General features: G+C 34.9%; 1 protein-coding gene across 1 annotated transcript in view; it reads right to left on the bottom strand.

Annotated features, from left to right (window-relative positions):
* The window catches only part of LOC142336618 (uncharacterized), a 67,282-nt gene that overhangs the window by 43,043 nt on the left and 1,504 nt on the right, over positions 1 to 22,735 (bottom strand). The window contains exon 2 of the mRNA XM_075385527.1: positions 20,768 to 20,998. Within this exon, the coding sequence (XP_075241642.1) occupies positions 20,768 to 20,998 (231 nt within the window). The remainder of the gene's footprint in view (positions 1 to 20,767; positions 20,999 to 22,735) is intronic.

Genomic DNA, 22,735 nt, shown 5'->3' with positions numbered 1-22,735 from the left:
ATATACGTTATGTCAACAAAATTGATGTTTTTAAGTCGTTTTTTGTTAGTTTCTTTTAATTAAACTATTTTCCTTAAGAAATTTTTCTCTATGGTTTGTACATTAAGAGGAAAAAATTGATGTTCAAATGACTTTTGATGACTCATCTATTTGTTATATGAGCAAATTTGATGTTTTGAAAGTAGTTTTGTGTTAGTTGTCACTAATGGAGCAACTTTTCATTGAAAAATTTTTCTATAGGACATGTACAATAAGAGGGAAAAAATGATGTACAAATGACCTTTGATGCCTCATATATACGTTATGTCAACAAAATTTATGTTTTTAGGTCGTTTTCTGTTAGTTTTCATCAATGGAGCAACTTTTCGTTTAGAAATTTTTCCCTAGGATTTGTATAATAAGAGGAAACAATGATGTACAAATGACTTTTGATGACTCAATTTTACGCTATATGACCAAATTTGTTGTTTTTAAAGTAGTTTTGTGTTAGTTTTCACTAATGGAGCAACTTTTCCTTTAGAAATTTTTCTTCAGGGCATGTACAATAAGCGGAAAAAAATGATGTACAAATGACCTTTGATGACTCATATAAACGTTATGTCAACAAAATTGATGTTTTTAGGTCTTTTTGTATTAGTTTCCACTAATGGAACAATTTTTCCCTCAGATATTTTTCTCTAGGATTTGTTCATTAAGAAGGAAAAATTGATGTACAAATGACTTTTGATTACTCATATATATGTTATATGAGCAAATTTGATGTTTTTAAAGTAGTTTTGTGTTAGTTTTCACTAATGGAGCAACTTTTCCTTGAGAAATTTTTCTATAGGACATGTACAATAAGAGGGAAGAAATGATGTACAAATGACCTTTGATGACTCATATATACGTTATGTGAACAAAATTGATGTTTTGTGAAGTAGTTTTGTGTTATTTTTCACTAATGTAGCAACTTTTTCTTTAGAAGTTTTTCTATAGGATATGTACAATAAGAGGGAAAAATGATGTACAAATGTGCTTCCACGACACATATATACGTTATGTCAACAAAATTGATGTTTTTAAGTCGTTTTCTGTTAGTTTTCATTAATGGAGCAACTTTTCGTTCAGAAATTTTTCCCTAGGATTTGTATATTAAGAGGAATCAATGATGTACAAAGGACTTTTGATGACTCAATCATATGCTATATGACCAAATTTGATGTTTTTAAAGTAGTTTTGTGTTAGTTTTCACTAATAGAGCAACTTTTTCTTTAGAAATTTTTCTTCAGGGCATGTACAATAAGAGCAAAAAAATGATAAACGTATGACCTTTGATGACTCATATATGCGTTATGTCAACAAAATTGATGTTTTTAAGTCTTTTTGTGTTAGTTTCCATTAATGAAACAACTTTTCCCTCAGATATTTTTCTCTAGGATTTGTTCATTAAGAGGAAAGAATTGATGTACAAATGACTTTTGATGACTCATATATATATGTTATATGAGCAAATTTGATGTATTTAAATTAGTTTTGTGTTAGTTTTCATTAATGGAGCAACTTTTCCTTGAGAAATTTTTCGACAGGACATGTACAATAAGAGCAAAAAAATGATGTACAAATGACCTTTGATGACTCATATATACATTATGTCAACAAAAGTGATGTTTTTAGGTCGTTTTCTGCTAGTTTTCATCAATGGAGCAACTTTTCGTTTAGAAATTTTTCCCTAGGATTTGTATAATAAGAGGAAACAATAAAGTACAAATGACTTTTGATGACTCAATTTTATGTTACATGACCGAATTTGTTGTTTTTAAAGTAGTTTTGTGTTCGTTTTCACTAATGGAGCAACTTTTCCCTTACAAATTTTTCTTCAGGGCATGTACAATAAGAGGGAAAAAATGATGTACAAATGACCTTTGATGACTCATATATACGTTATGTCAACAAAATTGATGTTTTTAAGTCGTTTTTTGTTACTTTTTTTTAATGGAACAATTTTTCCTTAAGAAATTTTTCTCTATGATTTGTACATTAAGAGGAAAAAATTGATGTACAAATGACTTTTGATGACTCATATACATGTTATATGAGCAAATTTGATGTTTTTAAAGTAGTTTTGTGTTAGTTTTCACTAATGGAGCAACTTTTTTCTTTAGAAGTTTTTCTATAGGATATGTACAATAAGAGGGAAAAAATGATGTACAAATGTGCTTCCATGACACATATATACGTTATGTCAACAAAATTGATGTTTTTAAGTCGTTTTTTGTTAGTTTTTTTTGCAACAACTCTTCCTTAAGAAAATTTTCTCTATGATTTGTACATTAGGAAGAACAAATTGATGTACAAATGACTTTTGATTACTCATATATACGTTATATGAGCAAATTTGATGTTTTTAAAGTAGTTTTGTGTTAATTTCCACTAATGGAGCAACTTTTCCTTGAGAAATTTTTCTATCGGACATGTACAATAAGAGGGAAAAAATGATGTATAAATGACCTTTGATGACTCATATACACTTTATGTCAACAAAAGTGATGTTTTTAGGTCGTTTTCTGCTAGTTTTCATCAAGGGAGCAACTTTTCGTGTAGAAATTTTTCCCTAGGATTTGTATAATAAGAGGAAAAAATAAAGTACAAATGACTTTTGATGACTCAATTTTATGCTACATGACCGAATTTGTTGTTTTTAAAGTAGTTTTGTGTTAGTTTTCACTAATGGAGCAACTTTTTCTTTAGAAGTTTTTCTATAGGATATGTACAATAAGAGGGAAAAAATGATGTACAAATGTGCTTCCATGACACATATATACGTTATGTCAACAAAATTGATGTTTTTAAGTCGTTTTTTGTTAGTTTTTTTTAATGGAACAATTTTTCCTTAAGAAATTTTTCTCTATGATTTGTACATTAAGAGGAAAAAATTGATGTACAAATGACTTTTGATGACTCATATATATGTTATATGAGCAAATTTGATGTTTTTAAAGTAGTTTTGTGTTAGTTTCCACTAATGGAGCAACTTTTTCTTTAGAAGTTTTTCTATAGGATATGTACAATAAGAGGCAAAAAATGATGTACAAATGTGCTTCCATGACACATATATACGTTATGTCAACAAAATTGATGTTTTTAAGTCTTTTTCTGTTAGTTTCTATTAATGGAGCAACTTTTCGTTTAGAAACTTTTCCCTAGGATTTGTATATTAAGAGGAAACCATGATGTACAAATGACTTTTGATGACTCAGTTATATGCTATATGACCAAATTTGATGTTTTTAAAGTATTTTTGTGTTATTTTTCAATAATGGAGCAACTTTTCTTCGAGAAATTTTTCTACAGGGCATGTACAATAAGAGGGAAAAATGATGTACAAATAACCTTTGATGACTCATATATACGTTATGTAAACAAAATTGATGTTTTTAAGTCGTTTTTTGTTAGTTTTTTTTGCAACAACTCTTCCTTAAGAAATTTTTCTCTATGATTTGTACATTAGGAAGAACAAATTGATGTACAAATGACTTTTGATTACTCATATTTATGTTATATGAGCAAATTTGATGTTTTTAAAGTAGTTTTGTGTTAATTTTCACTAATGGAACAACTTTTCCTTGAGAAATTTTTCTATCGGACATGTACAATAAGAGGGAAAAATGATGTATAAATGACCTTTGATGACTCATATACACTTTATGTCAACAAAAGTGATGTTTTTAAGTCGTTTTTTGTTCGTTTTTTTTAATGGAACAATTTTGCCTTAAGAAATTTTTCTCTATGATTTGTACATTAAGAGGAAAAAATTGATGTACAAATGACTTTTGATGACTCATATATATGTTATATGAGCAAATTTGATGTTTTTAAAGTAATTTTGTGTTATTTTTCAATAATGGAGCAACTTTTCTTCGAGAAATTTTTCTACAGGGCATGTACAATAAGAGGGAAAAAATGATGTATAAATGACCTTTGATGACTCATATACACTTTATGTCAACAAAAGTGATGTTTTTAGGTCGTTTTCTGCTAGTTTTCATCAATGGAGCAACTTTTCGTTTAGAAATTTTTCCCTAGGATTTGTATAATAAGAGGAAACAATAATGTACAAATGACTTTTGATGACTCAATTTTATGCTACATGATCGAATTTGTTGTTTTTAAAGTATTTTTGTGTTATTTTTCAATAATGGAGCAACTTTTCCTCGAGAAATTTTTCTACAGGGCATGTACAATATGAGGGAAAAAAATGATGTACAAATAACCTTTGATGACTCATATATAGGTTATGTAAACAAAATTGATGTTTTTAAGTCGTTTTTTGTTAGTTTTCATTAATGGAGCAACTTTTCGTTTAGAAATTTCTCCCTAGGATTTGTATAATAAGAGGAAACAATGATGTACAAATGACTTTTGATTACTCAATTTTATGCTATATGACCAAATTTGTTGTTTTTTTAAGTAGTTTTGTGTTAGTTATCACTAATGGAGCAACTTTCCTTGAGAAATTTTTCTATAGGACAAGTACAATAAGAGCGAAAAAAATGATGTACAAATGACTTTTGATGACTCATATATACGTTATGTCAACAAAAGTGATGTTTTTAAGTCGTTTTCTGTTAGTTTTCATTAATGGAGCAACTTTTCGTTTAGAAATTTTTCTATCGGACATGTACAATAAGAGGGAAAAATGATGTATAAATGACCTTTGATGACTCATATACACTTTATGTCAACAAAAGTGATGTTTTTAAGTCGTTTTTTGTTCGTTTTTTTTAATGGAACAATTTTGCCTTAAGAAATTTTTCTCTATGATTTGTACATTAAGAGGAAAAAATTGATGTACAAATGACTTTTGATGACTCATATATATGTTATATGAGCAAATTTGATGTTTTTAAAGTAATTTTGTGTTATTTTTCATTAATGGAGCAACTTTTCGTTTAGAAATTTTTCCCTAGGATTTGTATAATAAGAGGAAACAATGATGTACAAATGACTTTTGATTACTCAATTTTATGCTATATGACCAAATTTGTTGTTTTTTTAAGTAGTTTTGTGTTAGTTATCACTAATGGAGCAACTTTCCTTGAGAAATTTTTCTATAGGACAAGTACAATAAGAGCGAAAAAAATGATGTACAAATGACTTTTGATGACTCATATATACGTTATGTCAACAAAAGTGATGTTTTTAAGTCGTTTTCTGTTAGTTTTCATTAATGGAGCAACTTTTCGTTTAGAAATTTTTCTATCGGACATGTACAATAAGAGGGAAAAATGATGTATAAATGACCTTTGATGACTCATATACACTTTATGTCAACAAAAGTGATGTTTTTAAGTCGTTTTTTGTTCGTTTTTTTTAATGGAACAATTTTGCCTTAAGAAATTTTTCTCTATGATTTGTACATTAAGAGGAAAAAATTGATGTACAAATGACTTTTGATGACTCATATTTATGTTATATGAGCAAATTTGATGTTTTTAAAGTAGTTTTGTGTTAATTTTCACTAATGGAACAACTTTTCCTTGAGAAATTTTTCTATCGGACATGTACAATAAGAGGGAAAAATGATGTATAAATGACCTTTGATGACTCATATACACTTTATGTCAACAAAAGTGATGTTTTTAAGTCGTTTTTTGTTCGTTTTTTTTAATGGAACAATTTTGCCTTAAGAAATTTTTCTCTATGATTTGTACATTAAGAGGAAAAAATTGATGTACAAATGACTTTTGATGACTCATATATATGTTATATGAGCAAATTTGATGTTTTTAAAGTAATTTTGTGTTATTTTTCAATAATGGAGCAACTTTTCTTCGAGAAATTTTTCTACAGGGCATGTACAATAAGAGGGAAAAAATGATGTATAAATGACCTTTGATGACTCATATACACTTTATGTCAACAAAAGTGATGTTTTTAGGTCGTTTTCTGCTAGTTTTCATCAATGGAGCAACTTTTCGTTTAGAAATTTTTCCCTAGGATTTGTATAATAAGAGGAAACAATAATGTACAAATGACTTTTGATGACTCAATTTTATGCTACATGATCGAATTTGTTGTTTTTAAAGTATTTTTGTGTTATTTTTCAATAATGGAGCAACTTTTCCTCGAGAAATTTTTCTACAGGGCATGTACAATATGAGGGAAAAAAATGATGTACAAATAACCTTTGATGACTCATATATACGTTATGTAAACAAAATTGATGTTTTTAAGTCGTTTTTTGTTAGTTTTTTTTAATGGAACAATTTTGCCTTAAGAAATTTTTCTCTATGATTTGTACATTAAGAGGAAAAAATTGATGTACAAATGACTTTTGATGACTCATATATATGTTATATGAGCAAATTTGATGTTTTTAAAGTAGTTTTGTGTTAGTTTTCACTAATGGAGCAACTTTTCCCTTACAAATTTTTCTTCAGGGCATGTACAATAAGAGGGAAAAAATGATGTACAAATGACCTTTGATGACTTATATATACATTATGTCAACAAAATTGATGTTTTAAGTCGTTTTTTGTTAGTTGTTTTTAATGGAACAATTTTGCCTTAAGAAATTTTTCTCTATGATTTGTACATTAAGAGGAAAAAATTGATGTACAAATGACTTTTGATGACTCATATATATGTTATATGAGCAAATTTGATGTTTTTAAAGTAATTTTGTGTTATTTCTCAATAATGGAGCAACTTTTCTTCGAGAAATTTTTCTACAGGGCATGTATAATAAGCGGATAAAAATGATGTACAAATAACCTTTGATGACTCATATATACGTTATGTAAACAAAATTGATGTTTTTAAGTCGTTTTTTGTTAGTTTTTTTTGCAACAACTCTTCCTTAAGAGATTTTTCTCTATGATTTGTACATTAGGAAGAACAAATTGATGTACAAATGACTTTTGATTACTCATATATATGTTATATGAGCAAATTTGATGTTTTTAAAGTAGTTTTGTGTTAATCTTCACTAATGGAGCAACTTTTCCTTGAGAAATTTTTCTATCGGACATGTACAATAAGAGGGAAAAAATGATGTATAAATGACCTTTGATGACTCATATACACTTTATGTAAACGCACTTTATTCTTTTAGGTCGTTTTTTGTTAGTTTTTTTTAATGGAACAACTTTTCCTCAAGAAATTTTTCTCTATGATTTGTACATTAAGAGGAAAAAATTGATATACAAATGACTTTTGATGACTCATATATATGTTATATGAGCCAATTCGAAACTTTTCTTTAGGACATGTAAATTAAGCGGGAAAAAATGAACTACAAGTGACTTTTTATTAATCATATATATATATATATATATATATATATATATATATATATATATATATATATATATGTTATGTGAGCAAAATTGTAGTTTTTTAAAGTAGTTTTATGCTAGTTTTCATCAGCGAAACAACTTTTACCTAAGAAACTTCTCTCTATTACTGTTCATTAAGAGGGGGAAAACGATGAATAAATGACCTTTGATGACTCGTAGGTACTTTTTGTGAGCAAATTCGATGTTTTTCAAAAAAGTTTTGTGTTAATTTTCACTAAAGAAACAACTTTTACTTAAGAAACTTTTCTCTATGACTTGTACATTAAGAGGGAAAAAATGATGTACAAATGACCTTTTATGACACAGAGATACTTTTTGTGAGCAAAATGAATGTTTTTAAAGTAGTTTTGTGTTAGTTTTCACTAACGAAACAACTTTAACGTAAGAATTTTTTTCTCTATGACTTGTACATTAAGAGGAAAAAATTGATGTACATTTCACATTTGATGGGTTGTATTTATTCTATGTGAGATGCAATCTTAACAATTGATGAATAAGTGATTGGTGTAGGAATGGAAAGTTAAACATAAGCGTTTTTCGGAAAAGAACCAAATTAATACTGACCTTGAATTATTCCCAACACAAAAGCGAATTCTAAACTTGAAACTGTACAAGTATAATAATGGTGAAGAAATTTAAAATGATGAGAACGGTTGAATAAGTAAATATGGACTCTGATAAAGATTATATCACAGATTGAACATCAAAATTCTGACCCACGTAATATTGGATTAGAAACCCAAATTAGGGGCCTAGGTTATCAAAGTCATGATTGACCTTCTGAAAAGTTTTCCCAAAAAGGCATTTTTCACACAACGATTCGGAACATATGGTAACAATAGGACTAAACTATCATAACCAAACATAGATAAGCAGTATATATATGGTTCAATTTTAGCCAATTTTTGTAACCAAAATCAGTCTGAAAATAATTATATTGTCGTAATAATCCGAATTGCGCAGTAAATTTTATTAGACGAGTGAGTTAACAGATCTCTGTCGTGGTACTGAAAATTATAATAATGGTTTGAACTAGTATACTGTGGTAACTTTACTTTTCGTTAAATTAACTTAGCAAATTTTCAACTACTTTTATTTTTTTAGACGTTTTCTTATAACTTAGTAGAGCTTAAACTGTTATCTAGTAGGTATTTGCTAAACGCTTTGATACTTGGCACTCATAGGCATTCGTTACTAGTTGTTCTGAAGGAACTATAGCCTGTAATAATTAGGACTGGGTAAGACTTAATTGTTTCCATCGGTTTTCTGTTAATCAACAGCGCAATTGCACAACTTTAGTAACTTCACAATACATCTCTAAGGACCTGAAATCATACTCAATCTAGCTTCAATTTATTGGATTTAAATTCGTTTGGTGACTAGTAAAGTAGTGATCAACCAATCAATAGATAGGTTAAGTTAGGTTAACGAACTGGAGGACAGCATCGAATCCCGGACATCAAGACAGTTGATTTCTGAGAATATTAATCGGCCAAGCTCCTTCTAGGAGACCGCATAGTGAAGCAACTCTGAGGACAGGCCTGCCTGCTCGTAGAAGACTTGGCAAGTTAAGTTAACCCATGAAGTATGGAATGGTGAACCAAGTAGACAATTAAAAAGGTCTGCAGTAACCTGAAGTACCTGATGGGCAATGTCTTAACGTTCTATCAAGTTGGTTAATACTCGTCTGGTTGGGTTGTGGAGTGAACACCGACGAGCTCTTCACGTCATCTACAATTTGGTTTAAGTATATTGGTTGATCGATTTAATTGGAAAGTGAATTGAGGACCTGGTATAATTCTCAATCTTAGAGTCACCAAATTATTTCATTTGGTAAAACACTTCTTAGAAGCTAAAATATCATATAACATAGAGAAGCATTACAAACATATTCTAATATCATCATTATTATTGGCAATTGACTACAGCCCCTGAAAATACTTTCTTTAGGACTTAAACGGAGGGTCTGGTATAACCCTTTAGTCTAGTTAAGAGTAGTAGGTTTGTGAAGTTACTATCCAGTCCAGTAGTTTTCTCTAAAGATAGATTCTAGGAACAATTGTGGAATTGTGAATAGGGTAAAACCTCCACCCTAAATATTCAGATTCTATATTGGCGACCACAGAGGGATTCTTCTGATTAGAAGGTGGTTTTGCATTTAAAAAAAACGAAAATTTATAATTTGAGAGAACCGATGAATTAGATCTTTGGAATACGTTCCAAATGTAAAACTCATCTATATATATATATATATATTTTTCGTGTCATTTGGTTTTACATCGAAAATTACTTCAATTACCAAAAATGAACAACGCACCAAACAACCAGCAACAGCAACAACAGAACCAGGCGAACAATCAGCAGCAAATAGTCGTAGCACCACCCCTTCTCACACCCCTTCGATACCCTAGCGGCGACTTCGAGAGTTTCGAAAGATGGTTCGACACTTCGAATCCATGTTAAACGCCAATAATTGGGATGACCAGAGACAACGCGAGGTTCTACCCACGTGTTTGAACAGCTATGCGTTAGATGAGTATTACAATCTCCCCAATCATTACTTTCAACAAGTGCAAGGACAACCAGCCCCGACCATAGCGAGAGTTCTGAATGCTCTTAACAACAGAATCGGCGACTTTCCGAACGCAAGGAGTGCCCGCACCGAATTCAAAAATCTTCAGCAAATGGAATCAGAGTCAATCCAAGAGTTCTCAAGGCGAGTTCGTAAGTTAGGAGAGGCAGCCAATGCTCATCTTGATGTTGCGGGACGACAGGAAGCTAACAAAGATGCCTTTATGGACGGACTGTTGGACAGCGAAATCAGATATACACTCCTGAAGGAAGAACCGGGAAGCTTCAATGCAGCTACACAACGGGCCATTGCTCTAGACGCCATCAGTAAAGCGGAATCCAGTCGACTGCAGGGACGAAGAAACAGACATGTGAGATGGACAAAGGGTGAACAAGATCATGACGATTCAGTGACAGCTGACTTTAGAGCACTTAACACCAGTCTGTCATCGGGTTTCAACCAAATGATCGAGTTTCAGACCAGAAGCTTCAGTAAGATGCTAGAGCAGCAAGAGCGACACACACAGATCATGGAGAAGATTCTTGAGACCCAAACAAGATTTCTATCCGAATCAAGTCAACCCAGATTTCAGAGTAGAAGTCCGGGAAGACCGGAAGGCTTTCGACCCAGAACGTCTGCGATGCAGTGCTATAATTGCCGCGAGTTTGGGCACTTGTCAAACCAGTGTCCACAGAAAGGAACACTACAACCGGGTATATCCGCAAACTTGGACACCGATAGACAACCGATCGTAAAAAGTATTTTACAGAAAGCGAACTCAGAGCAAGTGAGCAGTATCAACAAAGTTCAAGCCGAAGGAGTCTTTGGGCCTACAATCTACGTGATGGTTGATCTTGACGGACGAAAACACAAAGCGTTAGTGGATACTGGGAGCAATGTGAACATTCTATCAGAAAAAGCCTACTCACAGTACGAACGGCGTTCCAAACTCCGACCATTCCGAGAACAAGTTCTTTCGGCCACCAATGATCCTTTCGAAATACTTGGCGTTTTTACTGGCGAAATAACGCTCGACACCGGAGTTAAAGTGAAAGCCGATCTCTTGGTGACCCCAAACACAGACGTGCCTTTGATACTTGGCACCCAGGTGATGGAGGAGGATAAAGTATCAATCGACTTCCATTCTAAGCAGCTGATGATGGAGAAAGAAAGCAATGTTGTAAATTTGCAATTTGCCTATAAAGCTGAAGTCCCCAGGCACGTACATCTTTGTGAGACGGAAGCAGAATCCGGTCCGGATCAAATCGAAACAACGGAAGAAACACAGCACGGGGTAACTGCAGAAACAAACTTAACCCTATCATGCAATGAAGAGTTAGAACACATTTGTTCTTTAGCAATTCCAGACATTAACCAACAAACAGACGACAGAAGAACACTGCTACGAGAGTTCAGAGATGTGTTTGCAATGAACGACAACGAACTTGGACAGACACACTTGGTTCAGCATGAAATTGACACAGGTGATACGCTGCCCATCAAGCTTGCACCCCATAGACCTGCACCTGGAAAGATCACTGTGGTTAAGAAGGAGATCGAGGACATGCTGGCACGCAACATTATCCGTCCATCAAACAGCCCGTACAGTGCACCGATCGTTCTCGTTACCAAGAAGGATGGGAGCAATCGAATGTGCACAGACTTCAGACGACTAAATGAAGTAACAAAGAAAGACGCTTTTCCCCTTCCGCGAATTGACCAGATACTGGATCATCTTCACGGAGCAACGATTTTCTCGAGCCTAGACCTACCCTCTGGATATTGGCAAGTCCCATTAGCTGAGAGTGCTATACCAAAAACTGCGTTCGTCACTCCCGATGGTGGATACTACGAGTACCTCAGACTTCCATTTGGACTTTGCAAAGCACCGGGAACCTTCCAGCGACTTACGACAAGCATCTTCAATGAATATCTCTTCTCGTTTGTCCTCATCTTCTTGGACGACGTTCTGGTGTTTAGTACGAATGTGGAGGAACACGAAAAACACAAGCGCCTCGTTTTTCACGCTCTTCGCCAGGCCAATTTTAAACTCAAACCCAAGAAATGTCGCCTCTTTCAAAAATCGTTTACCTATCTAGGATACAAACTGAGCCCAGAGGGAATTGCACCAGATGAAAACAAACTCATAGCAGTACGGGACTGGAAACGACCAGAAAACGTTACCGAAGTGAGGTCTTTTATTGGATTTTGCAGTTACTACAGACGTTTCATCAAAGACTTCGCTGGGATAGCGAAACCTCTTCACCAGATAACAAAAAAGAACAGCCGTTTCACTTGGAACCCTGAATGCCATAATGCGTTCGAGAAACTGAAAGAGGCTTTGATTGATAGCTCAGCACTCAAACATCCGGACTACAACTCTCCTTTTATCGTGGACACGGATGCAAGTGACAACAGTCTAGGGGCAGTACTCTCGAATATTGTCAATGGAGTAGAAAACCCAGTGGCTTTCGCTAGCAGAGTTTTGACGCCCGCAGAAGGTCGTTACTCACAAACAAAAAGAGAAGCATTAGCAGTCATTCAGGCGATGAAATGGTTTAAGCCTTACATTTGGGGAACTCAATTTGTGATCAGAACAGATCATGCATCGCTACAGTGGTTATTTAGACAAAACAATGACGGGATGATATTCAGGATGCTTCAAAGACTACAAGAATTCGATTTTCAAGTAGTACATAGACCAGGAGACAAGCACGGGAATGCAGATGGACTGTCAAGACAGTGTAGCATCACTCCTGAGCTAACTGAAGCTGAGAGACTGGTTATGTTTGGAAGTTGCCCATCAGCTAACTCTTTGGAAGACGCCCTCGGAAGAATTAACTTAGTTACAGCCGAGGACGCGAACGAACCAATGAGTATCCAATTTCAAGAAGACGTAAATTCACTTAGGCTGGCTCAAAGAAACGATCCCTGCTTACGTCTCATCTTGCAATGGGCAAACGCTGAGAAACATCCAGACCAAAATCCGCTGAGAGACTTAAAAGTCAAGAAAGCAAACGCAATAGCACAAGGAGAAGATGCAGTAGCGATTTGGGGTCTCTAGGACCAGATGGAACTGACTAATGGTGTGCTGTACAGGAAGTGGCATGTGGAAGGAAGCAATACAACCCAAGAACAACTTGTAGTACCGCAGGGACTCAGAGAGTCAGTTTTAGAAAAACTTCACAATTCAAAAATCAGTGGAGGCCATTTTGCTTTTCAAAAGACCTTGAACAGGGCAAGACAGAGGTTTTGGTGGCCAAATATGAGACATTGAACGAAAATGTGAGAACTGCACCCTGTGTCAAGCACGAAGTACCGCTGGAAAGAAAAGAATAGCCCCTCTCCAGACAATCAACGTTGGGATCCGATTCAGCAAAGTGGCAGCAGATATCCTGGGACCTGTTACCCGAGCAAAGGCAAGCGGTGCAAAATACATACTCGTATTGACAGACTATTTTACGAAATACGAGGTTTGCGTTCCCTTAGAAAGAAATACGGCCGAAGATGTTGCTAGAGCAATTGTGGAGAACTGGGTTTTGACGTTCGGAGCACCTGATTGCCTTCACACCGATCAAGGAGCCAACTTCTGCAGCGAATTACTACTAGAAGTGTGCAAAAATTTTTGGAATAGAGAAGACAAGAACATCTTCATATCACCCGCAGGGAAATGGCATGGTAGAACGTCACAACAGAGTCGTTGCGGATGTTATTTCCAAAAACTGCGCAAACAATCCAAGTAGCTGGGATCAAATGATTCCCTATCTCAACTTCTTCTATAATACGACCGTACACAAAACAACAGGACAGACTCCATTTTCACTTGTGTTTGGACAAGAATGCAAATACCCGATTGACCTGCTACTCCAGAAAGCACCTGGTCACGAAATTGCCAACTACGAATTCACAAGATGCCTCAATGAACAGTTCAGGGAAGCACATATGAATGCCAGAGAGACACTTGGCTACAGACAAGGAAGACCAAAATGATTTGTACCAGAGGAACTAAAGCCAGGAGAGAAAGTTTGGCTTTTCGCACCCCAAAAAGCGAAATCAAGGAAGTTTTTTCTTCCCTGGATTGGACCATATAACATCATCGAAAGGACCTCAGAAGTCAACTATAAAATCTCAAAAAACACAAACTCCAAGAAATGGCAGATAGTCCACTACAATCGATTGAAGCCTGTGAAGGAGGAAAACGAGTTACCCAGAGTGGAAACAAGATCATCTCATCAGGAGAAATGGCCCAGCCGCCAAAATACGTATGACCAGGAAGTTTACATTGAAGAAGACAATAAAACTTTCACCCCAGAAATAACAGCGAGACGACCCAAACAAGAGAGTCCCTTCAAATGGATGGACGAGGATGAAGAATTTTTTTACGATCTCTTTGCAGAGCGAGAACATTCAACTAAAAGGCCCACTAAGACTAACATACCAGCAGAACCGATCACTCCGGAACAAGACAAAACACAGGAGAAACAGACCCCTTTTGTAACCCCAGCCAAAGAGATTGACTCTACACCACTGCCCCAACGACCACACAAGCCAAAAATTGTCTTGAGTGACCTCTGTGAAACACAGTCAACACCTGCAAGCGCCAAGAGGGAAATGTGCAAACCAAAAACCTTTGCAGAACTTTTGGGAACCAAAACTGACGAAACAGTGAACTCCATTGCTAAAACACAAGAAAGACGCGCAGTGAAGTACCCAAAACGATTCGGAATCGACGACGAATAAAAAGAAGAATATATATATATATATATATATATATATATATATATATATATATATATATATATATATATATATATATATATATATATGTATGTGTGTGTTTAAAAAAAATTAAAAAAATGAAAAAGAAACTTGATTAAGTTTCTCTATATAGCATTGCTTAAAAAATTGTAAAGATCAAAAGATTAGCCGAAATTTCTAATAAAGATGGGGACGATCGTAAAAAAAATTCAAATAGCACCAAAAAAACTATCTCTCAAGTTAATATATCACCGGTATTATGAAAAGAGCTAATTAGCTCAAATAAATTTCAGCGAATTTGGGGGGAATTATTAGATAATGTAGCACTCTTTCTAATGCAGAAAAAATGCTATCTAGGTTTAGCGCAGTAATTAACCATAATAATGTTTAGATGTACAACTTTCTCATATTTATAATAATACTTGCGGTGCGACAGCAAACAACAGAGAGTGCACGAACTACTGCGCATGTTCTCTTTCAACCTCAAACTCCAGTTTCATTGGCCGACTCATATCTGACTGTGGATATCGCAGTCCCACTTCCAAAGCTGTTGAACGTGGATCTCCGACCAATTTATAAATTCTCTTCATTACTTCAGCAATTGGAACAGAAGACATGAAAGAGCTCCCAGTTTTGCAACAACCCAGAAATAAGAGCACTACTACAGCACCAATTTGACGGAATAATCTCATCTATTCAGATTGAATACGAAAGAGCAGAGAAAGAGAGGACAAAGCTTGTCAAAGAAGTAGCATCTTTTGTAAACCAGACTATCACTCTTCAGCGACAGAGACAATCACCACTGCTGTTTGCAATGGGAGCTGCGACGGCGATAACTTTAGAACCCTTTCTGGAAAAGCAGGCTGTAGACTACTCTCAATTTTAGGTCTGTGCGAAAGTTCGAAGCGAAAGATGGAACAATTGGAAGGGCGATTGCACTATTTGGAATCACGAATGGTTCACCTGCACAACGAAGAAAGAGAGTCGATTCAGGTCATGGCCAGCAGTAGTTTGAAGCTTCATGAAGACACACGAAAAGTGCTAAACTACTCAGAGGATAATTTTGAGATTCTGCAAACAAACCTGGAGGTGCTTCAAAAAACTGTGGAAGAAATAGAACAAGCCCAAACCTGTGATCATCGAAGGTCTGATGTTTTTATGTATGCCTTTCGCGCCCAAAGTGCAGTTAACAAAGTATCATGGACTCTCAATGCTATGCACAGTGAGTTACAAGTACAAACACTATATTTGACGGAACAGAGAAACATATTTATTACAAGCATTGGAGTGCTATCCAAGGGAATACTGCCAACCGCACTAGTACCCTACGAGGATTTACGGAAAATAAATACAACTCTGAAGCTGGGAGATAAAAAGTGTTCTATACCATACGACCACTCAAGTTTACTTTACAGCCTGCCCTTAGTGAGAAATGTTTTTTCCAATCCACACGGACTGTTAATCACAATGGCGGTGCCAGTATACAGTGGTGAACCAATTCACGATGCCTACAAAGCAATCCCTCTGCCACAACCAATCAAGAACACAACGACGGCCGCAACTCTAAAATTAGAAAGGAACTATTTGATCGTATCAAGGCGAGAAGAAAGCTATGCCGAAATGAAGAGTGAGGAATATCTGTCTTGTTTGGGGACACAATTGCTGATACTTTGCACCAAGCCAGTAGCGTTGGTGAGCGCGCAAGATCAACTCTGCTTGATTTCACTCCTATACAATCACGAGGTAGCTGCTTTGAAGACTTGCAAACGAGAAGTAACCGAATTGCCGATTTTACCGACAGCAATCTACCTTGGGAACTCTATGTACCTCCTCAACGCGGCAGACGATCAACAATTTCTTTATAACATACTGTACAGTGGGGGCAGAAAGTTTTCAAACCGTGTACCAGCCTGTAAAAGTTGCCTAGTACACCCCCCTGCGATGGAAAACTGGTTCACCCAAAGAATGGACTGGTCATGTAGCCCGATCCAGCATACTGTCTTTAACACAGTGGACTAATAACAACAATCACAATTCCCGAACTACTGGATACCGCTTTCAACATCCCGAACATTCCAGCGGTCACTCCTACAGAAGAGAGCCGGAATTTGATGTTGCATAAGATCAGGTCGGCACTCAAGGATGTCCCTACGCTTGATGTCACGCCTGAATTAGTCAGTGAGATGGTAGACAAAATCCATCAACAACTCTTTGAGGAAAAGAACTTCAAATCCTTTCGCCATGGGTCAACACTGCATACATTTAAAGAGCTGGCTGGTCTGCTTGGTTTCTCTTTATGGTGTCTTGCATTTGTCCTTTTGGCTGTCTGGGCAGCGAAGAAGTGTTACAAGTGCAAAAAGACTACAAAACATATTCACAATTTGTCCAACGATGATCAAAGAGAAATCGGAACTGACATGCAGTTTGAAGAGAGACTGAACTTAGTTGAGAGAATGCGAAATGAGGAGACAAACGATGATTAAAAAGACACTGTCGTACCAAAATATGGTGATGGTGCTTTTATAAACTTTTACTGGTTACTAATTTCACTGTATTGTACTATTCAGGAGAATAGTTTAGTCCGGATGGGTGGGATGTAGGAATGAAAAGTTAAACATAAGCATTTTTCGGAAAAGAACCAAATTAATACTGACCTTGAACTATTCCCAACACAAAAGCGAATTCTAAACTTGAAACTGTACAAGTATAATAATGGTGAAGAAATTTAAACTGATGAGAACGGTTGAATAAGTAAATATGGACTCTGATAAAGATTATATCACAGATTGAACATCAAAATTCTGACCCACGTAATATTGGATTAGAAACCCAAATTAGGGGCCTAGGTTATCAAAGTCATGATTGACCTTCTGAAAAGTTTTCCCAAAAAGGCATTTTTCACACAACGATTCGGAACATTTGGTAAAAATAGGACTAAACTATCATAACCAAACATAGATAAGCAGTATATATACGGCTCAATTTTAGCCAATTTTTGTAACCAAAATCAGTCTGAAAATAATTATATTGTCGTATTAATCCGAAGTGCGTAGTAAATTTTATTAGACGAGTGAGTTAACAGATCTCTGTCATGGTACTGAAAATTATAATAATTGTTTGAACTAGTATACTGTGGTAACTATACTTTTCGTTAAATTAACTTAGCAAATTTTCAACTACTTTCACTTTTTTAGACTTTTTCTTATAACTTAGTAGAGCTTAAACTGTTATCTAGTAGGTATTTGCTAAACGCTTTGATACTTGGCACTCATAGGCATTCGTTACTAGTTGTTCTGAAGGAACTATAGCCTGTAATAATTAGGACTGGGTAAGACTTAATTGTTTCCTTCGGTTTTCTGTTAATCAACAGCGCAATTGCACAACTTTAGTAACTTCAGATTCTATAATTGGACTAAAGCAGCTGTTTGATTTAGCTGATCTCCTTTAAAATTATAGAAAAATGATTGCTGATAATTAGGGAATGCTAATTTTAATCAATTTTGATGTTCCGATTACCTTGTTGTGATCCATGGATGAGTTATTTATTGAAAGTTAGAAATGATGGAAGAGCTACATGAAATAAAAAGAAGTTCTTTATAACTTAGTTTTCAAAAGTTTTCTGTTTTGCTTCTTCAAACCACTCCTCTTTCTGATGGATTTTTGATACGACTTGATGGAAGAAAAACAAGATTCTGTTCCGCTGGTTTCCAGATGTTCGCCTTTTTGCTTTCGTATACCAATTTCTATTTTAGGCAATTTTGAAGCGCTCGGAAGTTAAACAAGAGGTTTTGTTGATCCGGTTTTTACATGCTTTCTTTCCTGCGTCTGCAACAAAGTGACAAGAAAGTGTTCCGCCGCTTTCCAATTGTTCTTCTTGACACTACGTTTGTTTTTCTGATAGAATCTTTGAAACTAAAAAACAAGATGTTTCTATACTTTTGGGCCACCTCGCGGTATTTGTTTAAACCTCTTAGTATTACTTCAAACGACGAATTTGCTTTAAATGATGAACTAACATGATTTTATTTAAGGGGGATAGAAGTTACTCTCAACTTGCAATTGTGTTTTTTGGAAGAACGCGAGGAGTTCGAGGTTGAGTTTTTGTTCTAAAAATAGCCCTGAGATAATGTTTTCATCACAATTGAGAACGGATCAGACCCATGATTGCAGACGTTTAACATGTAATTAAAATATACTATCTTCAACTTGAGAAATCTCTGAGCTTGCATACACAATACCAATATACAGTTTATTTACATTAGACGCCCCAGACTTCTGCTACGGCGCAAAAGCGTTCTTGACTAATATAGACTGAATTTATAGCCCTCACACATTTGTCGGGTATACAAACAATATTCTCCACAGTGTAAGCGCTTGATTAAATATCCCGTATACACGAAGGAATTAAACCGTTATGCTTCAAAATGGAGTTAAGTCTTTTAAATATTCAGACAACAATCCTAACATACAGGGAATAATTGCCAAGAACTTTCCATCCGCACGCATGATCGAACTTGTTTGGGGAAAATGTGCCAAAAGTGGCCTCAGGTGTACACATTTCTTTATACTTATATCATCCAAAAATTAGGCTTTCCACCTATCTTCAAAATTGTCACAGTCACGCTGCAAACTGAGGGCCAGAGAAAATTGTTCGTCCATGGTATCTTGCTACAGACTTCTGCTAATGCAGTGACTGAACAAATATCACAGTTCTTCTGAGCATAAGACCAGTTTTTTTTAAAAGCTCCTTTGATTACTCTGAAAAGGATTCGCTGATGATAACCTTAGTCAAGATCTGGAATTTATGAAAAGACCTATTAATTCCATGTGCGGGAGGGGGTAAATATTGAATTAAATCACACGGTCAAAGACCCTAGTTAAAATCTAAGTTATTTTTTTATAGTTCCAGCCAAATTATTTTGATCAATTAACTTACAAGATAAAGTCAACACTGAAATTTAAAAATTACCCACGCAAGGACAGATAGAAAAAAAAACAATTGTTCATATCAATATTCTATAGAACTTCTTAGTAAAAAAGTACAAAAACAAATACCCTCAGATATGGCCAAAACTAAAACATCTTTGTTTTTTAAGCTTATCTTCTATCCATAAGCTGATTAACTATCCAATAAGGTGATCCTCTATTGACAGCTTGTTCGACATACTGCAAACTCGTAATATTGAAAAAGATATAATACTACAATTAGGATTACATCTTTTTTAACAATACGAGGTTACTGATTATTAAGCACTATTCTTGCATGTTTTCAGTACTACTGTTTCAATGATGAATTTATTTTAGAATAGCGGTAAATTTAGCGGTGAATTTTTGTAAGAACTGCAATTTTTAGCGGCGGAAACAACTTTTTCACCGTATAAGGGGTGGAAGGAATTTTTCACCGCTGAAAATTTTTTTCTAGCGTCATTCATCGCATATAGCGCGAAACTTACACTTTTTATTCAAATTCACCGCTCGTCTTACATCTTTTAGCGATTTTTAGCGGTGAAACCTTGACCCGAGCGGACCAATTTTTTTGATTGAACAAATGACATTTGTTGTAATATGTCCTCACTTTTTTAAGTTCAATACTCCATCGACAATTATGTTTTTCATCGACAACTTAATTTTTCTTTGTTTCCGAAAAAAATGAGCTAGCAAATTCCAAAACAACTGATATCGATCCAGCCGAATTCCAGAACACGTTTTTTGTCCAGCCAAATTCTAGAACACATTTAGTGTTCAGCCAAATTCCAGAACACTTTTAGTGTCCAGCCAAATTCCAGGACGTATGTTTTAGTTCCAGCCAAATTCTAGGACGGTTGTTTTAGTTCCAGCCAAAATCCAGGACATCACATTGGGTCCAGACAAATTCTTTGCATATCCAATATCTGTCAAGGGCAGTCTTTTCATACCTTAAATCTGTCCAGGACGGTCTTTTAATAATTCCAGGTCTCGACTAGGGAAACCGCATTTCTAGATCCCGACGCACGAGCTCAAGCAAGCATGTTCGAGCTATTCGGCGTAGGAAAACAAAAAGTGCACATACAATACCAAAGAATTGATAGATATTCATGCTCAGTGAAGAAAATTCTACCTTAAGAATATTGGCATTATTCTGGCTGTCAACGACCACGCAAAGTGTCATGATGGCACATATCTTGAGCGTTCCTTCAGTTAACTGAACCAACTGAATTAACAACTCCTGCAATTCAGCTGTGTGAATTTGAAACCGAGCATCAGGGAATAACTGTATAATATTGTGCAGAATACCCAGGCATCTCCGCATTCTGTCTCCCATTATTTCCCGGTCAAAGTTCCCCACGTTCTGACGACGAAATAATGAAAGACTTCGTTTGATTTCTCTGACGAGCAAAGTATGCATCCCTTTTTCAACCACTTGTTGTTCCGACCCTCTTGAGGGGGGAGGAACTATATACTCAAATGGGTTTTTTTTTTTTTTTGTTCAGTGAATTTTCGCCGATCGATACATTCATCGTAGAGAGTTGAGAGTGGTATCATTAGAAAGCTCGTCCAGCGTAGAATATGGAATTAAAAAGATTTTTTTAATTTTCGTTTTCTACAGGGAGTTATCGAGGTTTAAAGTTTTGTGAAAATAGTGTGAATTCCGTTGATTTTTATTCACATTTTACGGAATTTTCGCTAATTTTTGACCAAAATTTCGCCAATTTTGCTAAAATTTGTCAACATTTTTTAAAAACTTGTTGTTGATTTTATTTTTAAATATAAAAAATCTTCTCGGCTTTTCTTATTTTGAATTTCTTCTGAGAACTTCAGAGAAGTAGAGTGAATTCCCGTTGTTTTTATTCACATTTTCCGGAATTTTTGCCTAAATTTTCGTCAATTTTGCTAAAATTTGTTATAATTTTTAAGAATAGTGTCGTTGATTTTATTTTTGAAGACGAACAAGCATTGTTCATTGTTTTGATTTAATTTTTTTGGTCAAAAAATGTGGATAAATATTTCAAAATTTAGCCTTTTTCAACAAAAACAGCACGAAATAAGCTACTTTAGTCCGTTTTGATTAAGTTTGCCGACAGTACACCTCCAAACAACACTCATACAATCTTTGTAGACTCAGAGGGGGGCTATTTCTACTTCAGAGTACGCTGAGAGTGCTCTGTAGTTAAAACTTTGCCTTTTTTTGCTAACTTTACTCGTTGATTATCAAAAATGCAGAACTTATTTTGAGTTTTCAACTAACAAATTATCTATATCTGCAACATTCGAAAATCAAATGTTCCTAACGGACAATAAGCAATAGCAGGGCTTGTTTTGGGCCATTCTTGGACTGCTACCACCCAAAGAAATCGGGTTGTAATCAGTCGGTCTTTTTTTTTAAAAAAAAAGGACCCTTTCTTTAAAAATAAAAAACAGACCATATCGAATCAATGCTCAGGAGTGATAGGTCCAACCAGTTTGCTTACTAAAAAGCTCCAAGCTAATCCATTTAAATTTTAACTTGAAAGTTTATGGTTGTTTCTTTTAAAAATAATTGACTTTTCAATAAATAATGGCTTAATTAAGTTTTCCTCTATTTTTTTCTTAATTTGTTCAACTTCCAGCTTAGTGTCTGCAAAAAAAGAATGCTTATTCTTTCTACTGATTTAACATTTCTTCTCGGTTGCAGTTTTAAGCCTGAAGTTATTGTTTTCTGGCTTTGATACTACAAGATTTCAGATTTTTGTTTGTTTCGATATTTGCCAGTTTTTCACGTTTCCGAATTTTGTCACATTATCACATTATTGACAGTTCTCTTGTCACATTATTAGCGTTAAAAATAAAGCACAATTGAACATATTGAAATCCTGAATGATATACATAATCGTTTTAACGGCCTCGACGCCTCTTTCTTGAAGAAATCAATTGAATTTTTTAATTTTGTTTTTAACTGTCATTTATACTTTGTCGTTTCGGTCGTATGAAATTTCCTGCATAGTGATAACTTTCATTGGCTTTTCGTGGAAGAATAGAAGAACCGATATTCTGATATTAGTAAATAGCTGATGGCTTTCATGACTTTGAAAACAATCGTTTTCCAAAA

This window comes from Convolutriloba macropyga, chromosome 3 (assembly GCF_964194025.1).
Source record: "Convolutriloba macropyga chromosome 3, txConMacr16.3, whole genome shotgun sequence".
Lineage (NCBI taxonomy): Eukaryota > Metazoa > Xenacoelomorpha > Acoela > Convolutidae > Convolutriloba > Convolutriloba macropyga.
The sequence above is the reverse complement of the archived record's forward strand: the minus strand, read 5'-3'. Positions and strand labels throughout refer to the sequence as shown.